At 43.2% G+C, this 19308-nt stretch overlaps 1 protein-coding gene across 2 annotated transcripts in view; it reads left to right on the forward strand.

Moving 5' to 3' along the window:
* The first annotated feature begins 1532 nt into the window (after positions 1-1532).
* The window catches only part of LOC109938682 (pikachurin), a 111668-nt gene continuing 93892 nt past the window's right edge, over positions 1533-19308 (forward strand). For both annotated transcript variants that reach the window (XM_048595385.1, XM_048595386.1), the window contains exons 1-5: positions 1533-2070; positions 6939-7045; positions 8014-8082; positions 12154-12180; positions 15507-15624. In XM_048595385.1, the coding sequence (XP_048451342.1) occupies positions 1962-2070; positions 6939-7045; positions 8014-8082; positions 12154-12180; positions 15507-15624 (430 nt within the window). In that variant the 5' untranslated portion in view covers positions 1533-1961. The remainder of the gene's footprint in view (positions 2071-6938; positions 7046-8013; positions 8083-12153; positions 12181-15506; positions 15625-19308) is intronic.

Below are 19308 nucleotides of genomic sequence, written 5' to 3' on the forward strand. Positions count from 1 at the left end.
TCTTTCTCTTCTTTATTTCACTCCCACCGCCTCACTCACATCCCAGATGTCATTAGCAGCTTGACAGAGGAAATCTGCGCTTAATGAGATTCACAGGAGGTGGTTTACATTAGGTGACACCCCCTTGGCTTTAATTTGCATTTAAAGACAATGTGTGCCATCGAGGCTGATTTTTATTTTTGTTAATTTTTGTTGCTTGAAGACAGTGTCTGTATCCCTTTCCCCCATTCTCGCTTCACGCTTGTTGCTGGTCTTTGTGATCCCTACTGGCCTTATTTATTTCTGTTTTAGAGTTGTACAGCGTGGAAACAGGCCCTTTGGTCGAACTCGTCCATGCCAACCAGATATCCTCAATTAATCTAGTTCCATTTGTCAGCAGTTGGCCCGTATCCCTCTAAGCCCTTCCAATTCATGTACCCACTAAACTCGAAAGGGTGCAGAAAAGATTTACAAGGATTTGCCAGGGTTGGACGGTTTGAGCTATGAGGAAAGGCTGAATAGGCTGGTGGTTCTTTCCCTGGAGCATCAGAGGCTGAGGGGTGACCTTATAGAGGTTTATAAAATCATGAGGGGCATGGATAGGATGAATAGTCAAGGTCTCTTTCCCAAGGCAGGGGAGTCCAGAATTAGAGGGCATAGATTTAAAGTGAGAGGGGAAAGATATAAAAGGAACCTAAGGGACAACATTTTCAGGCAGAGGGTGGTGTGTTGAATGGACTGAGCCGCCAGAGGAAGTGGTGGAGGCTGGTACAATTATAACATTTAAAGTTGTGCAACTTAAAAGTGTGGAGCATTTCTGCAGCAGTGTCTCCAGTTCAAAGGCACACCCTTGATTAGAAAGCGCTTTGGAGATACTTTGGAATCATGAACTGGCAGCAGAGAAAGGAATAATTTATCCTTACTTTAAACAAACATCAAACTCCTGCCGACTTCCTTGAAGCTATTTGTAAAAACTCAATTTGTTTGAAAGTAATGACACTTAAAAATAGCGAAGGTAATGCAGAGTTAGATACTTTAATGTGGGAATTCAAATTGCAACTTCCTCCCTGACCCTTGACTTTTCCAAAATTGTCCTAAAGACTGATTTTATTTTTAAAGTAACAGCATGATTTAATAAATAGCAGCAACTTTTCTGAAGTACACATCACAAATATATCTTGTCAAGGTGTTTTGCTCCAGTAAATTTCAAAACCATTTATTGAATGGGTGATATTGCTTTAAATCTTCATCCTGTTGTGCTAAAGTTAGCTCCACAAGGCTACATCTGGGCTTCCTTTACACAACACAGGATTAAACTTTACTTATCCCCTTAGTAGTCGGATCTCTCCTCTCCTGAAAGGAGCATCTGCACTCGACAAAACAGACAGACAGAGAGAGGGAGACAGCGAGAAGTAGAGAGGGAGGTAGAGAGAGACAGAAAGAGAGAGAGAGGGAGACAGAGAAAGTGGAAGAGAGACAAACAGAGAAAGAGATAGGGAGGGAAAGAGACAAACAGAGAAAGAGATAGGGAGGGAAAGAGACAGAGGGAGAAACTGACAGGGGCAAAGGGAGAGAAAGAAAGGGAGAAAGAGATTTAAGGAGAGGAAGGGAGAGGGAAAGACAGAGAAAAAAAGAGTGGAAGAAAGGGAGTGAGACAGGGAGAAAAGGTAAAGGAAAACATTGCAAAATTTTAATGGGAATCAACAACTGAATCATTTATCTACGTTTGGAGTTTTGTTGCCCTCCTCCCGTACCAGGAAGGACTGACTGTGCCATTCTAAGTTTGATCTGGGTGGCAGTTCTCTGTCAGAAGCTGCTGTCTGCAGAGCTTTGTAGGACTCAGAAACCCTCTGCCTCTTGCCTTTGTTGTCTGTAGATTTGGGCACAGACCTCCTGCAGTGTACATTCTCTGACTTTTGAGAGGTGAGGGCGCAGTGGTGGGGGAGAACGCCTGCTTGAGCGCTAATTGTGCCTCTCACCGGATGGGTATTTGGGGGCAGTTGGGTCATTTGGCCCTCCTCCTGTTCGTGGTGTTTCTCCCCACATCAACAGTGTGCTTCAGGTGGGAGACGACTGCACTGCGGAGACCAGGTAAGAGCTTCAGCCTCTCGATGGATTTAGTTTGAGCGACTGTGTATAGAGAATAAATGAAAAGTAATACCTTATTACCCCCTTCATCCTCAAACTACTCACTGAGAGAAGAAATTCCTCCTCAGCTCTGTTTTAAATGTGTGACCTCTTATTCTGAGATTCCAGTCTGACATGTGCTCTGTACAGTTTTAACAAAACATCCCTACTTTTATATTCCATTCCCTTTGAAACAAAGGCCAACATTCCATTTGCCTTCCCTGTTACCTGCTGAACTTGGATGCTAGTTTTTGTGATTGATGGATGAGGACTCCTAAATCTCTCTGTTCTGTTGCTTTCTGCAATTTTTCTCCATTTAAATAATATTCTGCTGCTCTGTCCTCCCTGCCAAAGTGCGTTTCCCCACATTATATTCCAACTCAGAGATGATAAAAGCTTTTATAAAATCAGTTCTGTCCTGCACCCACAAAAGCCCCTCTCTTCCTCTATCATGCCACCCAGCAACACTGCCTCATTTGATCAGCTCCCTCACCCCCCACCCAATTTAGGCATTGCCACCTCCACTCTGACCTACTGAGAGTGCCATGGGGTACCATCAGGCCCTGGTCACTTTGTTCAAAGAGGAGTTGGGGATAGGGTGGGTGTGGCTGAGGCAAATGCAGTCCTGTCAGGTGTGATTGGGCTAGGAGAGAGGTGCATGTGAGGGGGAGAACAATGGGGGATGGGTGCATTTTTAAAATTCTTCCACAGGATGTAGAGTTCCTGGCAAGGCCAGCATTTGTTTTCCATCTTTAATTGCCTTTGTTTGGCAATTTCAAGGGTAATTTAAGAATAAACCATACTGCTGCGGATCTGAAGTCACATGTAGGCCAGACCAGTAAGGAAGGTAGTTTCCTTCCCTAAAGGGCATTAGTGAGGGCAAATGGGTATTTAACAGAATTGATGATGGTCACTCAGACTGGCTTCTAATTCCAGATTTATTGGAGGAGGGCAGGTCAGATGGACAAAGAGTGGATGGAATGAGGTTCGATGCAGAAAAATGTGAGATGATACATTTTGCTCGAAAGAACATGGAGAGACAATACTTTCTTTATTTCTTCATTTTTCTGCCTTTATTTTCTATGTTTTAATTTATTTTTCTGTGTTTTAAGATGGTGCCGGAGAATGGCAACACTCTACAACACTTTTCACTGTATTTTGTAACAAGATACATATGACAATTAATAAATTAAATCAAATCAAATCAGTATAGAATAAAGAGTGCTAGTTTAATGGGTGTGCGGGAGCAGAGAGACCTAGGTGGATATGTACATAAATCATTTAATAAATGGACAAAAAAGTATAAAAAGCTGTTAGTACAGCATACAGTATTCTATGTTTCAAGCCCTGGAGGTTATGGAGTACAAAAGCAAGGAGGTTATACTGAATTTACATAGAATACTTGTTAGTCCTCAGCTGCAGTCGTGTGTACAGTTCTGGCCACAACATTTGTAAGAAGGATGTGAAAACATTGGAAAGATTGCAAAAAAGATGACAATAATGATTCCAGGGGTGAGAAACTTCAGTTGTGAGGATACGTAGTGATCAGGGATGTGTAGCTGAGTTTGGTTATTGGGGGGTGGGTCTGGGTGGGATGCTCCAAGGGTCATCGTGGACTTGTTGGGCTGAAGGGCCTATTTCCACACTGTAGGGATTCTATGATTCTATGACATAAATTGGAGAGTTTGGGAGAGAAAAAGACTGAAGGGAGATTGGTAGAAGTTTTCAAAATCACGAGCAGTCTGGGTGAAGTAAATAAAGAAAAACTGTTGCCCACTCGTTAAAGGATCAAAAACAAGAGGGCACAAATTTAAAGTAATTTGCAGAAGTAATTGTGAAGCGAGAAAAATTCTTCTTCACACAGTGAGTAGTTAAGGTTTGGAATGCACTACCTGGAAATGTGATGAAAGCAGGTTAACTAGAGTCATAGAGTTGTACAGCATGGAAACAGGCCCTTTGATCCAACTAATCCATACTGACCAGATACCCTAAATTAATCTAGTTGAGGCATTCAAGAGGGACACTGGACTATTATTTGGATGGAAACAATGTGCAGAGTTATAGGGAAAAGGCACAAGTATAGACCTAAGTCATAATATTCATTCAGGAAGTTAGTGCGGACACAATGGGTCAAATAGCCTTTTTCTGCACCATTACAGTACTGTGAGACGGCAGGAAAAGAGAGGTGGGAGCAAACCAGACAGCAAGAGGAGGAGAGGGACAGAGGAAGAGCAAGGCAGAAAAACAGGGAGAGATACTGACATGAGAAAAAGACAGAGCAAGATATTAGTTATACCATTGTTGTAAATGTGTTAAAACAGTGCTCCCTGCTCACCGAAACGAAGTTGCAGGAAAATATTAGCTTATAAATTCTTGTGTTGAGATCTTGTTTGGATGCAGATTGTGCTCAATGCCCTCAGTCACCACACAGAGACTGTCCCGTTCTGATCTATTCAATTGAAGTTAATTAAACTGTTGCTGTAAATACTCTTCAGATATGGCAAGGCATGCTTTTGGTTTGTAAACATGTTGACAGCTGCAGGAAGTTTACAAACAGGATTTAAAGCAAATTAGCTTCCCCCTCCAAATCCATTTTGATTTATTCGCTTCCTGTTTCCCCCATCCCCCTGACAGTTTGTACTTCCCATAATGAGCTTTGCCTGTAAATACTCAATTGGCTGCATGGTGTTTTACTGGTGGTACTTTTTTGTTTACAAAAGAGCTAAATAAACATCACAGTGATTTTGGTGGGAAAGTCTCTCAGTTACGTACAATAACATTTTTGAGTAGGGAAAAGAAGAAAAAGCAAATTAACTGCTGTAGTGAGTTAGAACACTCTAACCTGTGAAACCTGCTGTTAAATCCTAAACAGTCTATTGGATTCAAATTCATTTTCTACAATCCCTCTGGCCCTTGGTTTTAGCCTTCCTATCTGTCCCATGCTCTGTCTGCTCCTCTATTTCTCTCTCACATCTCTCTGTCTTTGTTTCTCCTCTCTGTCACTGTTTCTATCTCTCTCTCTCTCACACTCTCTCTCTCTTTCTCTCAGTATCCTTTTCTCTCTTTGTGCCTCTCCCTTTCTATCTGTCTTTCACCCTCAGTCACTCCTTGTGACTCCCTTGTTTTCTCTCTCTCTATTTCTGTCTCAGTTTGGAAAAGGCGAAGATGTTGCAAGTGGAGGATTAAGAGGAAATATGTGAGACTGTCCTGGCATGACACTTTGGCAGAAAGATCAGAGAAACAGAAATGTTACTTAAATAGAGAGAGACCGCAGAACCTTGCAGTGCAGAGGGATGTGAGTGTCTGAGGAGAAGGAGCTCTACTCTGTATCTAAACCCGAGCTGTCCCAGCCCTGGGAGTATTTGATGGGGACAGTGTAAAGACAGCTTTGCTCCATATGTAACCATGTGCTTTACTTGTCCTGGTAGAGTTTGATGGGACAGTGTAGAGGGAGCTTTACTCTGTATCTAACCCTGTGATGTCCCTGTACCGAGAGTGTTTGATGGGGACAGTGTAAAGAGAGTTTACTCTGCATCTAACTTCATGCTATCTCTGTCTTGTGAGTGTTTGACGGGGACAGTGCAGAGAGAGCTTTACTCTGTGTCTAATGCTGTGCTGTCCCTGTACTGGAAGTGTTTGATGGGGACAGTGTAAAGGGGACTTTACTCTAACCTCTAAGTCTGTGCTGTACCTGTCATGGGAGCGTTTGATGGGGACCGAGTAGAAGAAGCTTTATTTTCAGTGTAAAAGTGTCGAGGGAGAAGGTTTTTTTTCTTTGATTTATAACTGGAGTTTTAATTTTCTACTTTCTCTTCAATGGTCAACCCCAACATGAGAATTAAAACCCTGAGGCTCTGAGACTGGGGCTTGTTTGGCTCCGGTGGAACAATATCTGTAATCTGCATTGTGCTTCCACATTGTAAAGACACTACCTGTGCTCTGCTTCATTTTAGCGCTTGAATGAAGCTAGCTGTCCATTGTGGAGTGATTGGAGCTGGAACAGGGATAAATGGCATTGAGATCCTCAGGAGTACAGCTCAGTGTGGCTGCTCTGTCGCTCACTGTCCGGGTTGGTCGTGCCTCAGAACTTAAAACATCGTGTCTTCCCCAGCAATGACTCAAAACCGTTTCCAAATCTTTCATTCGCCAATTTCCCCCAACACCCTCCACCCTGTACATGGACATACACCCACACACCTGCACACTTTCACAAACAGATACAATTGGAATTGGGATTGGAAAATAGGTCTAAAGCAATCACAAGCCATTCTGATGAAGAGTCACTGGACTCAAAAGATTAACTCATTTTCCACAGATGCTGCCAGACCTGCTGAGTTTCTCCAAAATTCTCTGCGTTTCTAGCAGATTATTTTACTCAGCTCCAGCTAACATACTTTTGTTTTGCATTTTACTTGTTACTGACCTTATTTTGGCCCTTTTTAAATAAATCAATGATTTATGAATGTTGTTGTGTAGCTCCTGTACAAGACCATTTTTTTTTTATTCAGTCACAGGATATGGGCATGGCTGACCAGGCCAGCATTTATTGCCCTGGAGGGCAGTTATGAGTCAACCAGTTATGGAGTTTCCTCCCCTAAAGGACATTAGTGATCCTGATGGGTTTTCCTGACAATTGGCAATGATTGTGGTCATCATTTGAGTCTTGATTCCAGACTTTTCTTTTTTGAATTCAAATTCAAACCCATGTCCCCAGAACATTACCTGGGTCTCTGGCTTAAGAGTCTAACGATTAGGCCATCACCACACACTGTGATAGAGGAACTATTGGGAGAGTGATACGTTGTAGTTACTGAATATCTCCTTTAAACTAGACCGGCCAAGCCCCCCACAGAATGTGCTGCTGGAAGCCCTGAACTGTACGGCCTTCAGAGTCCGATGGAGAACACCTCGACGGCACAGCAACATCATCGGCTACACGGTAACTGTTTCTCCATCAAATAAATCATGCAGCAGTCAGAACGGGGTCAGGGGAATAAGAGGGAACCTCAGTATTTGGTGACATTACTGAACTGTAGAAGTGGAGGATTCTATCATTATTGAAATGGAGATAACACAGTGTGGAGTTGGAGGAACACAGCAGGCCAGGCAGCATCAGAGGAGCAGTAAAGTTGACGTTTTGGGTCGGGACCCTTCTTTGACATTTCGGGTCAGGACCCTTCTTGACGTTTCATCTGCAGTCCTTACTATCTCTAAGCGAGTTACTGAAATGGACACTGCTTAAAATGGAGTTTCGCTTGGCAATGCTTTTGGTCCCTGGCTGGACAAGGAGCGTCTTCAAAACCATGAATGGGCTGAGTAGAGTATATGGGGAGAAGCTGTTCCTGCTCATAAAAGGAATGAAAATGAGAGATCATTGATTTAAAGTGCTGTGCAAACAAAGCAAAGGTGGATGTGAGAAAAAAATCTTTTAACCCAGCGAGTAGTTAGGGTATGCACTGCCTGGAAAATTTGTGGAGGCAGGTACAATTGTGACATTGAAGACGGTCATTGGATTGTTATTTGGATAGAATTGGTGTGCAGGCAAATAGGAAAAAGGCAGGAGATTGATATTAAGGAATAGAACTAGTGCAGGCACAAGGGCTGAATGGCCTCCTTCTACACCATATAATTCTGTGATGTTTACACTGTCCTCATCCTGGATGGATAAATATGTTGTTCTGGTCATCATCCTTTCTTCTGGACAGTGAAGGAGAGTCTCCTGGTCATCGTCACTGACTGATGGAAGTCTGGGATTTTGGAATTTCCTGACTGGCTTGGTGCCCTAGAAGTAAATGAAAGGGCAACCTATAAATTGTCTGGAAAAATGGAAATCTTCAGAAGGAATTTTTGAAATATACTTGAGATTTACGCTCCACCTAAGCTGTATCTGTGATTTTTATTGGCCAGGTACTGTACACAGAGATGAAGAATAACAGACCTGTCCTGCCCAAAATAGCCCAGGATCTACATAACATGGTTAGTATCTGACATTACAGGGGTTTTGTCAATAATGGCACATCAGTAAACATCTGTCAATAGGTAGCAAAAGCAAGAACTTATTATCCTTTGAGTTAATTTGTAATTTTCACAGATAGAATGTGTGATTGGCACTTTCCAAACCCATGATTGCTACCATCTAGAATGAGAACAGTAGCACATTCATAGGAACACTATTGTCCACCAATTCCCCTCCAAGCTATTCACCATCCTGATTTGGCAATATACCGCTGTTCCTTCCATATTGCTGGGTCAAAATCCTGAATTTCCCTCCCTAAGGGCATTGTGGGTCAACCCATAGCACATGGCTAGCAGCAGTTCAAAAAGGCAGTTCACCATCACCTTCTCAAGGGGCAACTAGGGATGGGCAATAACTGCTGGCTCAGACAACAACACCCACATCTGAAAAACAAATTTAAATGTATACTTATTATTCTGGAAGTACTGACAATGAGTGATCAGATTGCTTTCTACCCAGACCTGGATTTTACGCTGAGGCCAGAATTGCCATACTCCAGTGGGAACAGGCCTGCCTCCTTTTGAACACCTTTGATGGGATTGTATTAGTTCACTGCAGTGGCAGGATGAGGCCCTTTAATTGAGAATGAAGTTTAAGGCCTCAGTCGGTCTATGGTGAACAACCCACCTGATGCATCTCCCATTGGCCTTTTAAACTTGTGTCAGAGGGTGTCTGAACTGGCCTGTTACCCCTCCTACAGATGGTGCTTAAAGTCTAGCTCATGGTGTTTCACTTTCCCCGCAGCTGGTTTCCCCTTTCAGCTCTGGGATTTGTTGGTTACAGTATCACTTCACTCCTCTTGCCTTTTCAAATCCATACCCATCTCAGCCCTTAATCTTCTGTAATGGAGGGAATGCAAGCCTGGTATATGCAACCTGACATCATAACTTAGAAATAGAAACATAGAAAATAGGAGCAGGAGGAGTCCATCTGGCTGTTTGAGCTTGCTCTGCCATTCATCACGATCATGGATGATCAGCCAACCCAGTGCCCTATTCCCACTTTCACACCATGCTCTTTGATTTCTTCAGCCCTAAGAAAAATATCTGTCTCTTTCTTGAAAACATTCAATATTTTGGCTTCAATCACTTTCTGCATCAGAGAACTCTACAGGCTCACCACTCTCTGGGTGAAGGAATTGCTCCTCCTCTCAGTCCGAAATGGCCTACCTGTAACCTTAGATTGTGACGATTATCAGGAGTCTCTGATTATCAGGAACATCTAACTTAATGCACTTAGCCCCTGCCACTGCTCTGGTGAATCCACATTAAGAGCATAAGACAATAAGACAAAGGAGCAGAAATTACGCCATTCAGCCCATCAAGTCTGCTCGGCCGTTCAATCATGGTTGATAAGTTCCTCAACCCCATTCTCCCGCTTTCTCCCTGTAACCCTTGATCACCTTGATAATCAAGAAGCAGTCTATCTCAGTCTTAAATGTACTCAATGACCTGGCCTCACAGCCTTCTGTGTCAGTGAATTCCATAGATTCACCACTCTCTGGCTGAAGAAGTTTCTCCTTATCTCCGTCTAAAAGGTCTTCCCTTTACCCTAAGGCTGTGTCCTTGAGTCCTAAACTCTCCTACCAATGGAAGCATCTCCCCAACATCCACATTGTCCAGGCCATTCAGTATTCTGTAAGTTTCAATTAGATCTCCCCTCATCCCTCTCAACTCCAATGAGTATGGTCCCAGAGTCCTCAAACGTTCCTTATATGTTAAGTTTTCCATTCCTGGGACCATTCTCGTGAACCTCGTCTGAACCTGCTCCAGGGCCAGTACATCCTTCCTGAGATATGGGGCCACAATATTCCAAATGTGGCCTGATCAGAGTCTTATAAAGCCTCAGGAATACATCCCTGCTTTTATATTCAAGTCCACTCAAAATAAATGCCAGCATTGCATTTGCCTTCCTGACTACTGACTCAACCCTGGACTAGAATTCCCAAGTCTCTTTGCACTTCAGACTTCTGAATTTTCTCCCCATTTAGAAAATAGTCCATGCTTTTATTCTCCTTATCAAAGTGCATGATATCACACTTTCCCACGTTGTACTCCATCTGCCGCTACTTTGCCCACTCTCCTAATCTGTCCAAATTCTTCTGCAGCCTCCCCACCTCCTCAGTACTACCTGTCCCTCCACCTATCTTTGTATCATCTGCAAACTTAGCCAGAATGCCCATGGTGCCTTCATCTGGATCATTAATGTATAAAGTGAAAAGTTGTGGTCCCAACACTGACCCTTGCGGAACACCACTTGTCACTGCTTGCCATCCTGAGAAAGACCCCTTTATCCCCACTCTCTGCTTTCTGCCAGACAGCCAATCTTCTATCCATGCTAGCACCTTGCCTCTAACACCATGGGCCCTTATTTTACTCAGCAGCCTGCTGTGTGGCACCTTGTCAGAGGCCTTCTTGAAGTTCAGGTAGATAACATCCATTGGTTCTCCTTAGTCTACACTGCGTGTTATTTCCTCAAAGAATTCTAGCAGATTTGTCAGGCATGACCTCCCCTTGATGAAACCATGATGACTTCGCCCTACTTTACCATCCACTTCCAAATATTCAGAAATCTCATCCTTTACAATGGACTCCAAAATCTTACCTACAACTGAGGTTAGGCTTATCGGCCTGTAATTTTCCATCTTTTGCCTTACTCCCTTTTTAAACAGGCGTGTCATGTTAGCAATTTTCCAGTCCTCTGGGACCCTCCCTGACTTGAGTGATTCCTGAAAGATCACCAATAACGCTTCCACTATTTCTTCAGCTCTCTCCTTTAGAACTCTGGGGTGTAGTCCATCTGATCCAGGTGGTTTATCCACCTTCAGGCCAATCAGTTTTACTAGCACCTTTTCCTTGGTGATGGCCACCATACTCAACTCTGCCCCCTGACTCTCTTGAATTTTTGGGAGATTACTCGTGTCTTCCACTGTGAAGACTGACGCGAAGTAATTATTCAGTTCCTCAGCCATTTCCTTGTTCCCCACTACTATCTCTCCACCGTCATTTTCCAGTGGCCCAATGTCACTTTTGCCTCTGTTTTGCCCTTTATACATCTAAAGAAACTCTTACAGTCTTAATTTACATTACTGGCTAGCTTACCCTCATATTTAATCTTCTCCCTCCTTATTTCTTTTTTTGTTGCCCTCTGTTGGTCTTTGTAAGCTTCCCAGTCCTCTGGTTTCCCACTGCCCTTCGCCACATTATGTGCTTTCTCTTTTGCTTTTATGCTATCCCTGACTTCCTTAGTCAGGGATAGCATTGCATTCTCTTTAAGGCCCAATGTCTCCTTCCTGAGGTACAGTGCCCAGAACTGAACACAGTTGCTGTTTGTTAAGAGATTTCTCCATTGCAGAATAACCTCCATCCGGTCGTCTTCCAAACTCAAACCTTTTTTTACCCCAAGAGCACCCTTTATACTTTTGTTCTTTTAATTCTTTTTGGGGCATGTTATGTCATGGTAAGACTGGCATTTGCCTTCAATCCCAAATGAATTGAATGTCTTGCTCAATTGTTTCTGACAGCAGTTCACAGTCAATCACGTTGCTGTGGGTCTGGAGTCATGTGTAGGCCAGACCAGGCAATGACAGCAAAGGACACTAATGACTAACAATTAACGATAGTTTCACAGTCACCATTACTGACAGAAGCTTATATATTTTTTGATTTATTAATTGAATTTAAAATCCATCAGCTGCTGTGGTAGGATTTGAACAACTGCTCCCACAGCGTTCACTTAGACCATCCAGATTGCAAGTACAGTGACATTCCTGTGATGCCATGATCACCCACTTCCCCATCACTGTGTGTTAGCCCAAATCAGGGAACAGTGCCCCTGACTGGCCCTAATGAGTTGTCCCAACAATGCAGGTACAGTTTTTTGTTGTGGGACACTGGCATGGATATGGTGATAGCAGCATGAGAAAGCGGTAACCCCTCCCCCAACACACACGCGCGCACACACACTCACGCACACACACACAGTGATGTTGAGTATTGGCAAAGATGTTGACTTTTATTTCTGTTTTGCAGGACCAGATGAAAAGTCTACAAATGTATGTAAGTACCTTGGCTATCCAAATAATACTTTATCATAGAATCCCTACAGTGTGGAAACAGGCTCTTCAGCCCAAGAAGTCCACACTGACCCTCAGATCATCCCACCCAGACCCATCCCCCTGTAACCCACCTAATCTACACATCCCTAAACACAATGGGCAATTTAACATGGCCAATCCACCTCAACTGCACATCTTTGGACTGTGGGAGGAAACCAGAGTACCCAGAGGAAACCCACACAGACACAGCGAGAACATGCAGACTCCACACAGACAGTTACCCGAGGGTGGAATTGAACCCGGGTTCCTGTTGCTATGGGGCAGCACTGTGGATCAGTGCTGCCCCAAGTGTTGACCCTATCAGTTGAATTTTAGCTCCTATTGGAATATTCTTTGATTCTTCTAGACTTGACAGTTCCAGTGCCCTCTTGCTGAGTGACCGCTTTCCATTCTCTGTAAACTAGAACTCAGCTGAAACATTGTTGCATTTATCCAAACTCTCACCACATTCTGCTCACCCATCACTTTCTCAGCTTGTGGGGTTACATTGGCGCCCAGTATGGCAATGCCTCAACTTTAGAATTCTCATCCTCATTATCTCTATCTCTGGCATTTTCCTCAGCCTCTGAGATATCTGCATTCCACCAATTCTGGCCTTTGTTTTGGATTGTTCAACCATTGGTAGTCATGACTTCAGTTGCCTGGGCCCTAACCACTCCCCACCCACCCTCCTTAAACCTCTCGGCTTCTCTCTCCTCCTTTTAAGATGCTCCTTAATAATTAACCTTTTTGGAAAGCTCTAGGAACTCTAGCCAAATATCTCCATTTGATTACTCAAAATCTAATTTATTCTGATTCCACATCTCTACTGGGTCTTGAGACGTTTTATTGCACTAAAGTATATAAATAGGGCAGGTGTGTATCCCTGGGATTTGAGCCTTTCCTCATGGTGAAGAATTTCTTATGGCTCAGTTTTATAAATGTCCTCCACATCATCACTTTTCAATTTGATTAATCACATTCCAGACATAATTTCTTCATTCATGGCTTGAGTGTTGCTGGCTGGGCCACTATTTATTGCCCATCCCTAGTTGCCCCTTGAGAAGGTGGTGGTGAGCCATCTTCTTGAACTGCCTGAATCGATGTGCTGCAGGTTAACCCACAATGCCCTTAGGGAGGGAATTCCAGAATTTTGATCCAGCCATGAAATATTTCCAACAAAAACTAAGTTGCTGGAAAAGCTCAGCAGGTCTGGCAGCATCTGTGAAGGAAAAAACAGAGTTAACGTTTCGGGTCCAGTGACCCTTCCTCAGACCTGCTGAGCTTTCCAGCAACGTTGTTTTTGTTCCTGATTTACAGCATCCGCAGTTCCTTCGGCTTTTATTATATACTTCCAGGTCAGTGAGTGACTTGGAGGGGAACTTGCAGGGGTATCTGCTGCCCCTGTTCTTTAAATGGAAGTGGTCATGGGTTTTGAAGATGCTGTCTAAGGAGCTTTGGTAAATTTTTGCTGTGCATTTTGTGGATGGTAAATAAAATTAAATATATTTTCTTTTATTACTTCATTTACCAATCTAGGCATTTAAAGCACTCCTACTTTAAGGGTGCATGTATGCAATATATGTTTTCTTCTGCCAGGGTAGACCCTAATCTAAATCCATTTTTAACATTTGATTCCCAGAGGAATCAATGCTTCACTTAAAAAGTTTTTTTTCACTTAAGGTACGATTTTCAGGAATGTACCCCTGAATTTATGTAAGGTCGCCCTGGAAACACTTTAACCTTCGACTCGTACTTTCAGGTCCACAGTCACGCATTTATTAAATTCCTTAAGTAACAGAACACTTATAACTGGGTGAAGTCATATCTTCCAAGACTTGATACACTAACCAGGTTGAGGTGTGTTGATTTATATTTCTTATCCGCAAATCCAGCATCCTTCAGCAGCAGCTTTGAACACAAGCACAGACTTAGCCATCTAGTCAACTTGTCCATCAATTGTAATAGAATTATCAAGTGTATTATCAATATTGTATTCGCTATGAGGAGAGCTTGGACATACTTGAACTGTTTTCACTAGAGTGTGTGAGGCTGAGGAGTGACCTGCTAGAAGTGTTTAAAATTCTGATTTATCCTCCCACCTGAAGAGATGGAAATTGACACTGTGATGTGATATTAAAATGCTAATCACCTTCTTACTAAAGCTGGAGTCAGTCTGTCTTCCACAGCTGTTTATTTATATTTCGTAGTTCAATACAAACTACAAACTTTGTTAAGGTGTTCAGGAATAATGTTGTATGATCAAAGTTTTTGAGAAGATTCCTGGCTCGGGTTGTGGATAATGTTGTGGACTTAATGAAAACACGAAAGAACTGCATATGCTGTAAATCAAGAACATAAACAAACTGAGTTCTGAGGAAGGGTCACTGGACCCAAACGTTAACTCTGTTGAAGTTTTCCAGCAACTTTGTTTTTGTTCAATGTTGTAGACTTACTTGCTGAACCAGTGTGTTTGATTGCAGACATTTCATCACCCTGCTAGGTAACATCGTCAGTGCGCCTCCAGTGAAGCGCTGGCATTCTGTCCCACTTGTTATTTATATGCCTTGGTTTGCTGGGGTGGTTGGCATCACTTCCAGTTTTGTTTTTTGTGAGAAACTTTACGTAGGCCAAACTGGAAGGATATATGAACACCAACTGGCCACCAAGAGACACGACCAGTTCTCATTGGTCTCAGTACACATGGACAAAGGACAAGAATTCGACGGGGACAAAACATCCATAATAGCACAAGCCAAACAGAGACATGCCAGGGAATTCCTGGAGGCCTGGCATTCCAACCGGAACTCCATCAACAAACACATTGAACTGGACCTGATATACAAACCACTGAAAAACAAAACCGGAAGTGATGCCAACCACCCCAGCAAACCGAGGCATATAAATAATAAGCGGGACAGAACACCAACGCTTCACCGGAGGCGCACTGACAATGTTACCTAGCCGGGTGACAAAACATCTGCAATCAAACACACCAGCTCAGCGAGCAAATCCACAATATGAGTGTTGGATGTTGCCCAGGTGGATTACTTTGTGTGGTACCCGTGTGTGTCTCAGTGAGTCATATTGTGTGTCTCATAATATGTGGCACCTATGTGTGTCACAGTGTGTGGTACCCGCGTGTGTCACAGTGTGTGGTACTGTGTGTCGTCTCAGTGAATGGTGCTTGGTTCCTGTGATGAGCTTGCTGGATTTCTATCTCTCCCTGTCTCACTCTCGTTCTCGCTGTCGCTCTCGCTCTCTCTTTCTCTCTCTCTCTCTCTCCAGGAGATGGATGTTGGGAATCTGAAACCAGGGACCAGGTACCGTGTGACTGTGAAGGCACGTACCCTGACAGAGGAAGGGAGGCCAAGCCCCACAAAGTATGTGACAACTATCGCTCAAGGTATGAACCCATCCCCAGATTATACAGAAAGTAGCCAAACAGCGACAACACATCACCTTTCGTGTTACACAACCAGATCAATTGAACTTTGCAAGCGTATATGCTTCTCTTGCCATCAGTAGAATCTTTTCCCTTTTCACCTCATTGGCATCTGTAGATTCTTCATCAGTGCATCCTGCATTTCTGATTAGCAAGTTAATCTTCCCCTCTCTCTATCACTCCAATGTCCTGTTGTTGCTGACCCTCCAATGGCCCTGCAGCAATTTTCTGATCCTTTTTGAGTAGCTGAGGCCTCACTAGCCTATCGCTGGCTGACCCAGGACCTGCACTCTGACCACCAGGCAGTGAGAAGACAGGCCAGGCCACGGTTTGGCAATGGCCTGTAGTCTCAGAAAGCAGAGGTTGGGAGGAGGGGTATTCCTGAGAATGGAGTGGCATGGCCTCAAGCTGTGCCTCAATTGGCATCATTGCCCTCTCGGAGTCAGAAGGTTGTGGGATCAAGCTGCATTCCAGAGATATGAGCCTACAATCTACAGACCGATGTTCCCAGTGCAGTACTGATGGCCTGCTACATTGTCAGAGTGCATCTTTCAGAAGAGGTGTTAACCTGACTCCCTGATTTCCCACTCAGCATGCTGTAAATGAGCTTGCACTCACTATTTGATGATGAGCAGGTGCTTTTCCCTAAGTGTCCCGACCGAAATCTATCTCTTAATCAACATAATGAATACAGGTTATCATGTCATAATCATTCCGCTGTTTATGGAATCCTGCTGTGCACATATTGTCTGCACTGATTCCCACATTGCAACTCTTCAAATGCATTTCATCAGTTTTGGAATGCCCTGATGCTACAGAAATGCAAGATTTTTCTTTTTCTTTTCCAACCCCAAGGCATTGTACCCTCAATTTGGGCCAGGCAGAATATTCAGAGCTCGTTCCCTCAGAACCGCTGTCCTCAATCAGCAAAAGCAGGCTTGGACTCTCTCAGAAGCTCTTGATGTAGGTTGCCATGGCAACAGTGACTGTGGGACATTCAAGGACATTCCTGGTTTTCCCATTGTCACCAGGCATTAGGTCTCACTAGGCTGCCATCAATCACTCAAATCTCCATGTCATTAGTTCATAAGACCAGAAAGACACAGAAGCAGAATCAGGCCATTCAGCCCATTGATTCTCCTCCACCATCAAATGAGATCATGGCTGATCCAATAATCCTTAGCCCATTTTCCTTCCTTTTCCCCATAACCCTTGATTCCCTTACTGGTTAAATAATTGTCTGTCTCAGCCTTGAACATACTTAATAACCCAACCTTGACAGCCCTCTGTGGTAAAGAATTCCACAGATTCACTCCCCTTTGACAGAAGAAATTCCTCCTCATCACTGTCTTCAATGTGCAACCTCCATTTCTGAGATGGTGCCCTCTGGTCCTAAACTCTCCCACAGGGGAAACAACCTTTCCACATCTACCCTGTCAAACTCCTTAAGAAGCCTGTACATTTCAATAAGGTTGTCTCTCATTCTTCTAAATTCCAATGAGTACATGCCCAATCTACTCAACTATCCTCACAAGACAGCCCTTCCACACTGGGTATCCACTTAGTAAACCTTCTCTGGGCTGCGTCCAATGCCAAATCTTTCTTTCCTTAGGTAAGAGGCCTAAAACTGTTCACAGTATTCCAGTTGTGGTCTGACTAGTGGTTCTCTAGTGTTAGCAAAACCTCTGTACTTTTATACTCCATTCCCTTTGAAATAAAGACCAACATTCCAGTTGCCTCATGAACCAAATTTAGCAATCTGAATAGAACCAATGAGAAGAGGATGGCATTGTGGTAATATCACTGGACAAATAATCCAGAGGGCCAGGATGGTGGAATTTAATGAAATCTAAAACATAGAGCCAGTCTTAGAAATGGGTGACCATGAAACTGCCATTGATTATGGTAAAATTCTATCCAGTTCACTAATATCCTTTAGGGAGTGAAATCTGACATCCTTAGCTACATATGACTCCAGACCCACAACGTTGAGTTTGACTCTTAAATAGCCTTCTGAAATGGTCTAACAAGTCATTAAAGGGCAATTAAGGTCAGGTAACAATCATTGATCATACCAGAGATGCCCAAATCCCATGAAAAAATAACTAAAGGGCAAATGGAGATTGGTGCATGGTGACTGTGTTGACAATTACACAGCCTCAAACATGCTGTGTGATCGATATTACTACATTAAGGTTTGTGGAATGAATATTATGCCACTGTGTTGGCCCTTTGTGAAAGGGCAGAATTTTGAGGGCTGGCTTTAAAACAAACAAAATGTCTTTTTTAAAATCTAGAATCTGTCTTACAACCACAATTTATTCGGCATTACTGTAGCATACTGTGTGTAGTTTTGGTCTCCTTATCTCAGGGTAGATATTACTGCCATGCAGGGAGTGCAGTGAAGGTTCCCAGGTGGGGGGACTGTCCTATGAAGAGAGATTGAGCAAACTGGGCCTGTATTCTCCAGAGTTTTGAAGAATTAGAGGTATTATCGTTGAAACTTACCCGCAACTACTCTGTCTTTTGTGAGATGTTTCCTTAAAGAAAAATAAGCTAAAGAATTGCAGATGCTGGAAATCAGAAACAAAATCAGAAATTGCTGGAAAAACTCAGCAGGTCTGGCAACATCTGTGTATAGAAAGCAGAGTTAATGTTTCGGGACTAGTGACCAGAACTGATTGTATCAGGAAAAAGGTTCATATAAATGTTGAAGATGAGGTGAGGAGAGGAGTGAGAGTAAACAATAGGTGGAGATAGAGCCCAAGGTGAGAGAGAACTGTTAGACAGACAAAAGAATGAGTAATTGTCAGTCTGGGAGAATCAATAGCTGCTATTGGAGACTATGAGTAGCTGACAATGGGTTGGCGGTGGTAGTAGCCCAAGAGATGTCAAGGCCTGAGGTATGGAGGGTTGACAAAAGGACACGGGAGAAGGTGGCCAGGCCCTGAAATTGTTAAACTCGATATTGAGTCCTGAAGGCTGCAAAGTCCCCAAGCAGAAAATGTTTCCCCTGATTGGGAAGTCAGGAACCAGGGGGCATGATTTGCGAATGAGTTGAGGAGAATTTCTTTTTACTCAGAGGGCTGGGAGCTTTAGGAATTCTCTGTCACTGAGGGCTATGGAAGCTTAGTCCATGAGTATATTTAAGGTAGGGTTGATAGATTTCTGATTATCAATGAAATACAGCGTTGTAGTGGGGCAGTGGGTAAATGACATAGAATTGTGTGATCAGCCATGATCATATTGAATTGTATTAAATGTGGTGTCACTGTTATTATTACTGGGTATGAAATGAAAACCATGGAAAGCTTTTAATGGAAATGTTGACTTTGCTGAAGAGACACATCACTGAGGTTTCTTGTGTTGCACCTATCAGGACCCATGCAAGAAAGCCAAATTTCAAACAATTAAAATGATTTATACCACAGGAGTAGAGAGTGCTGATTCATTGGCAGGTTGATTCTAATTGGCAGAAGTGTTACCATGGGAAAAGCAACGGGCATCTCTAAGTTCTGCAATCTACGGGACAATTTTAAAAAATGCAAGAGGCTTGAATGTATTCCTTTTACTTGCAGGAATGGTCTCTTGCAAGGGTAAATTGTGAACTTGGCTGATTCTTGAAATTGATTGCTAAGGTACCAA

The sequence above is a fragment of the Rhincodon typus genome, chromosome 3 (genome assembly GCF_021869965.1).
Source record: "Rhincodon typus isolate 14 chromosome 3, sRhiTyp1.1, whole genome shotgun sequence".
NCBI lineage: Eukaryota > Metazoa > Chordata > Chondrichthyes > Orectolobiformes > Rhincodontidae > Rhincodon > Rhincodon typus.